At 38.1% G+C, this 6,899-nt stretch overlaps 1 protein-coding gene across 1 annotated transcript in view; it reads right to left on the bottom strand.

The window, feature by feature from the left end:
- LOC146563557 (myelin-associated glycoprotein-like) overlaps nt 1–5,236 on the bottom strand; it is a 29,364-nt gene extending 24,128 nt beyond the window's left edge. Inside the window, exons 1-5 of the mRNA XM_085291014.1 lie at nt 5,185–5,236; nt 4,604–4,963; nt 3,808–4,082; nt 2,727–2,820; nt 2,362–2,622 (exon numbers count right to left, since the gene is read on the bottom strand). Of these exons, the coding sequence (XP_085147140.1) occupies nt 2,362–2,622; nt 2,727–2,820; nt 3,808–4,082; nt 4,604–4,963; nt 5,185–5,236 (1,042 nt within the window). The remainder of the gene's footprint in view (nt 1–2,361; nt 2,623–2,726; nt 2,821–3,807; nt 4,083–4,603; nt 4,964–5,184) is intronic.
- Nucleotides 5,237–6,899: the final 1,663 nt, after the last annotated feature.

Below are 6,899 nucleotides of genomic sequence, written 5' to 3' on the forward strand. Positions count from 1 at the left end.
TCTGGCGTTTGGAATTATTTTGGTTTTCATGTGACGTATGACCCTGAAGGTAAGCGAGTCATGGACTAAAGTAAAACAGTATGTTTGCCATGCAATGCTCAATTACATGGGTGGGAGCTAGTGTGTTAGCGCAGTTAGCTCGTTAACATGTTGGCCATCTAGCCCCATGCACGGGGCGATCGGCGGTAGCTCGTTAATGGAGATTTGCCGTGTTGTGGGGTTAAGGTCATTTCAACGAGATTAACCTGAAAGCACTAGTGGGAACACAACGAATATGACTGCACATTTACGCCGACATCATCCTAGTGCAAAGAGAAAAACAACAAGCATGCTACTAACTTTAGCCGAGTCATTTAGACAGCTGTTAGCACATGATTCTCCTTATGTGTTTAATATGCTGCTGAGAATATAGCCCAGAAGAAGCGGATAGTATAGCTTTTATTTTGGAAAGAGACATTTCTCTGTAATAAACTCTCTTTTCCAAAGATGAGTGATTCCTCAATCAGATACAGGGCTCGCAATATCGCTAGCCCGACGTCCCGGGGCTAGCGATCTTTTCAGTCGGGCTACCAAAATCTATCTCTTCCCTGCCCGTCGGGCTATTGTAGGAAAAATATATGTCAATGCTTTTGCATTCTTTCAGAAATGTAGCTGGGTAATTATGTCATTGGCATCGGTGAGCCACTGTCAATATGTGACATATTGAAATCGCGTTTGAATTTGCGCTTGTTTTTTTGCTTTCACTTTGCAATCGTGCGAACTGTGTATAGAGAGCGACAGCACTGATCTGTGAGTGATGATAATTTGTGCACCAATTCCTCTGACATCGTCTTATTAATCGTTAGCTTACTATGCAAACATGACAAGTGAAATCTCCCGCAGCAAGCTTAAACATGTGAGAGGTTGATCGCGCAGAGAATCGCTGAGCTTATGTGAGTGCGCGTGTAAAAGCAGCAGGATATATATTTGACTACGATGACCTGGATGACTGAGAACCTTCACAGACAGATATATATTTTAGTTCTGCTGAGCCAAATAAGACGGGTCAGGGTGAAGAAGTGACAGCCAAAGAAAAGCTTACCACAAAACGGAGAAGTTATGACAAATCAGACTATAAGGCAAAAAGAAAGTGCAGCTTTATGGTTTCATGGACAAAATAATTTCTGTGGCTGCAATATGACGAGCTAAATAACCAGGGCTGCACATAAGTGGTCCGCAGGTGCGCATTCGCTGTCAAAATAAAAAACACGCACAAGGGTTAGGGTTAAATTTAAAAACTGTACTTTTGAGTTAAAATATATATTTATAATTTTAATAAATGACAAATTAAAAAGGCATGAACATTTTTTTTGTATCGAAAAAATATCGAACCGTGACACCAAAGTATCGAACCGAACCGTGAATTTTGTGCATCGTTGCACCCCTAATATATATGTGTGTATATGTATGTATGTGTGTGTGTGTGTGTGTGTGTGTATATATATATATATATATATATATATATATATATATATATATATATATATATATATATATATATAATCATAATAAAAACAGAGATTACAATTTTTTTGTAATTTTGTATATTTGACTAAACTTTATTATTAATCTTTCAAACTAGATCATTGGTCTGACCAAGAAAACATGAGTCATAGATTACAGACATATAGAAATATAACAGATTAAAAAAAAACAAAAACAAAAAAACCCAACCCCAAAACAACATTTTCCTTGACTCAGCAACATGGACTGTAGTTGGTCTTCCACACAATACACATTGTCATATATTGACTCATCTCAAGGAATCTGCAAAGAGAAACACGATTAATTAACTCCCTTTTTATGCATGTACATTATGGATGAATCAATTAAGAAAGCATTGCTTATCCCTACATCTCCATAGACAGGATCATTTGCGTAAATGTCAGGAGAAGGGATATGCTCCCTGTTCTTTTTCCTGCAGAAAGGATGCAAAAAAAAAAGTAATGTATTTACACATCTTTTAAAATCTTATTTTATCATGGTAGGATTTTGTTTGTTTTTTGCAAACTGAGCTGAGGAATAATAAAACCTTTTTGTTCGGGCATTGCAGAAGTTTGACAGGTCTCTCTGACTCTGGTGCTCTGAAAACTATTTAGAGATTCTCCTGCATGCATGACTTTATCTGCAATGATTTTGTTCATGACAACTTACCATTTTTTAATAACTCCCACTCCACTTCCTATCAAAATGATCAGCAAAATCCCACCTACTCCAGACGAGATAAGAATATTCTGCATGTTGTCTGTTGACAAAGAAACCATGTTAAGTATTTTTGTCATGTAAAAATAGAGAGATCAATCCATCCTAAGTCTTTCTTACCATTAACAGGTAAAGAGAGCAAAATGTTGTCATATCCCACCACGTTGATTGCCAGGCAGTGCACAAACCTGAAAGACCCAAAGTCTGTCTGCAGAGTCTCAATAGTAACAGAGCCATTTTTCTCTGCTTTGCTGCTTTGCAGGACTCTGTCACCAAGAACAAAATGTACCATGCTGGGAGGCTCGGACTCTACAGTGCACTCACACTTTACCACGCCGTCCTCTGAAGAACACTTTGAGGAAGTCTTGATGTCAGGGCCATCTGTGAGGACATGAAATAAAAATGGAAGATAGCCATGCATTTATTATGTATGTTTGAATGAAAAAAAGTGTTTTGTAATTGAATTCATTCTAGTGTAACATAACATGCATAACACGCTGAGGTGCAGGATCTAATTACCCCTTCTTCACTGATAGCAGTGCAGCACAGGGCCCCTACTGAATGTTTGGCAAACCTGATCTGGCCCACCAAAGGGCCGTCATTCTTTGCGATATGTGGGCCCATGTGTAAGTTGTGTGCAGCCACGGGCCAGTTGCAGACACACTGCTGGCCCTTTGCTGGGGCCAGAGCTGAACAGTGTCAGCCTAATATGTACCTTAATCAAGCCATGTAATAACAACATGTGCAGTAACAAAATAGTGCAAAAGTAACATGACGAATCTCTTTTCAGAGATTACTCAATGTGCTCTAGACAAAATGTCACATTCACCCAATCATACACTTTTTCAACTGAGTGCTTCCTAACTACATTCATACACATTCATGCTCTTGACATGAAGAACGGAGGAACCAGGGATTAAACCACTAACTTCTGATCATTAGGTGACCTACTCTACCTCTGAGCTACAGCCACCCAGTGGTAAAGATGAGTAAACCATCACTAGGTTGTGGATAAAGTGCACACTCACAAACCTGTCAAACCTGCATTTGAAACGTTGGCTACCATAGCAGTATACTATTGCAACATGGCATTTGGGTCTTCTAACTAAAATACGAAAATAGGAACATAAATAGTGCCATCATTGCCAGACCTGGCCAACATCTGGCTGACATACACCCTGCCATGACACCAGTCAGTCAGAAGTGCCAGCTTGATGCCAGATCCGGACCAGACCTCTTTTCTATGAGCCTGGGCCACATACACCAAACCACAATCGGGCCAGATTTGGCATGCCATCACATAAACGGTGTCATCTACGCCAGGCCTGACCCATATCTGGACAACATACCACTTACCATGCCAGACGTCAGCCAGCAGTGCCGGCTTGACACCAGATCTGGGCTAGACCTGTCTGCTATGTGGGTTACTGCACCTATTTTATTTGTTTGCTTGTTTATATTGTTTAATTGCAAAAACTACTGTATCGCCGATTTTGAATGCTTAAAAAAATGAGACTATTTACAGTGGTTGATACACTGTAAATGTACAGTATACTTACATTTTACTTGAAGTATCTTAGATGTTTCCTGGAGCAGACCATGATGGTATGTTATGTTGCATTTTAAAGGCTTGTTGTGATCAGAGCGGTTTGGGTGAAAGGTCAGAGTAGATGTTGAATTCCACTGGCCTTCATGAAGCTGCTGTGTTTGATCATGCTGCTCTCCAGAGTGACTCCAGATGAAAGAAGGTGGATATGTGGGGCAGGAGTGAAACACGGAGCAGGATGCAGACACATTCTCACCCTCCTTTATCTCCTCTTGCACAGATAAATTAGGTTGACCTGTGTTAACAAAAAAGATTATGATCATAAACCCAAACTCCATCATGATGGTAAGTATACTGTAATGGAAATACAAGTCCACTTAAACAGTATAGCTGCTGATGAGTTTTTTGTTTTCATTTTTGCCCATTCTCTTCCATACAGAGACACTTAACATCTAAATCCAAATCACCCAGTTTGACAAAAAATTTGCTATGCAAGGTTTTACATTAAACTTAAAGTAAGTCATAGCAACAAACAGGGTTAAATAATACTGATTAAAAAAAGTGCTCTTGCCATTAAATCAATTAGCAATTAAAAAAAACTGCGTTATTAAATCTTAGCTTTGAAGGAATAATTCAGTAAATTAAGAAAAGGCTGAGAAACAAAAATAAAGAAAACTGTTCTAGAGCATTGCACATTCACACTAAAATATTTATTCAGCACTTATCAATATAATGAAACATCACGGTAAAAACACTGGAAACAAAGAGATAGTTACAAGAAGTAGAAAATGTGGTGGTATTGTTAATAGTACTTACTCAATGAAATAGAGACTTTATCATTGATGTAGGAATACTGGTTGTAGTCTTTAATTTCAATCCGGAAATAAAAAGGCCATCCGTCACTTTGTTGAAGATTTTCAATCATCAGAGAACAATTCTTCTTGCTGAGATCTCCCAGTAGTTTTGTCCGATTCAGAAACGGATCCAAAATTTGAGATGCATTGGAATGACAGATGACTTGATCATTGTCATTGTACCAAATCCCTGTGAACTCGCTGACCTTATTTTGTGGACTAGGGAAGTCATAAGAACAGGGGATCACCACACATAATCCAAGGTGACCTTTCACTGAGGATGGCACCTTTACAGTCCAAGATGAAGCTTCCATTGGAGAAACTGTAATAAAATCCACAGTAAAATTTGATGAAGTTTGCTTCATCAAAGTACAGGAATAAGACAACCAGTGAAAGAAGGAGAGATTAAATGCATGGGAAAATACAGAAAAGATCATTTAATACTCACAAAATACTGGACAAAAAAGCAAAGCCATATGAAAAAAAAAACTGTTTAAGTCTACATCTTGTGAGAAATAAAGATTACAGATAAATTATCCATACCTTTAAAGCAAATGCACATTAGGAACAAAGACAAAGACCACCGTAATGTCATCTTTTCTTGTCACTGTTACACACTCACATTTGTTGTTACTTTCATTTCCTTCAGAAGTGTGACTTCTGAGTCTCCAGTCTGCTTTTAATACCCTCTACATACACTTTATCATGCACAAAACTTTTTTTTTACCCTCATATACCATATGGTTGGGACAGTTTTGTCTTATCTTTCTTTTTTGAAGTAAATTCACAGTTGTTGTTTTTGTTGACATGACAGCTTGATCAACATGCCTTCCTTCTACTTTTGATTCCTTCTTGTGTCTCCTAAAAAAACACCAGTTTGACATGTACACACACACACACACACACACACACACACACACACACACACACACACACACACACACACACACACACCAGCTTTAAGGCCTTTTCCGATAGCTTAAGGTATTGTCTAGATATGCAATGTAGTCTCAATTCTTTGGTTGTAAACCTTTTTTAATTGCTTATGTCTAATTCTCTGAAGTGTGTTTCTGTAGGGTACAGTCCCAATCAAAAGTAATTTGCATTCTTTGTGTATCTTGGCTCGAAAATTGTTGTCTCCTTGTTGCTTTTCCTTAGTAATGGCTTCTCAACAGCTATTTGACCATAAAGGCCTGATTCACCCAGTCTCATCTGAACAGTTGATATAGACATGTGTCTGCTACTGGAACTCTGTGTGGCATTTATCTGGGCTCTAATCTGAGATGCTGTTAACTTGCAGTTTCTGAGGCTGGTGACTTGGATGAATTTATCCTCAGCAGCAGAGGTGACTCTTGGTCTTCCTTCCTTTCTTCATGTGAGCCAGTTTCATTGTAGCACTTGATGGTTTTGCGACTGCTCTTGTGGACACTTTCAAAGTTTTAGCAATTTTCCAGACTGATTGACTTTCAGTTCTTAAAGTAATAATGGAGTGTCATTTCTCTTTACTTAGCTAATTAGTTCTTGCAATAATATGAATTCTAACAGTTGTTGAAATGGACTGTCAGCTGTGTACCAACCTCACGTCTGCACAATACAACTGATGGTCCCAACCCCATTAAGAAGGCAAGAAATTCCACAAATGAACCCAGACAAGGCACACCTGTGAGGTGAAAACCATTTCAGGTGACTACATCATGAAGCTGATCAAAAGAATTTTGATATCTTCAGTATGTATCTACAATGTAGAAAGTAGCAAAAACAAAGAAAAATCATGAACAGTGAGTTACACTTGACAGCACTTTACAGCCCTAAAGTGACCCTGACAACAGTGCAGCAACCCACTTCACTCTTAGTGTTAATGCTTTACTAATTTTAGATGAGCTCAAATAAAACATGATGTGAGAGGCTGAGTGGTAAACATAATTAAAAAAGCAGAACAAATTGATTTGAACAAATTCATATGAACATGTGAATTTTAGCTGATGTGCAAAATCTTTGCAACAAAAAGACACTAAAGATGATGTTAATTAATTTTTTTTGTTTGGTTTTACTGGTTAATGTTTGTGGATTTGCTGTTTTAGTGCATGCTATGTGAACTGAGGATTAAAACTTTAAGAGACAGCTGCTGCAGAAAACAATCACAATCCCCACAGGCTGTGATTGGCAGATATCCCATATGGAAAAGATATATATAAATCTTATAAAGTATCTGTCTTGTGTGAAACTTGTATGAAAAGCATATAAGAGTGAAAACAGAT

This window comes from Mchenga conophoros, linkage group LG11 (assembly GCF_057382185.1).
Source record: "Mchenga conophoros isolate Kocher_MC1m ecotype Shallow Benthic linkage group LG11, M_conophoros_male_GT1.1, whole genome shotgun sequence".
NCBI classification, from domain to species: domain Eukaryota; kingdom Metazoa; phylum Chordata; class Actinopteri; order Cichliformes; family Cichlidae; genus Mchenga; species Mchenga conophoros.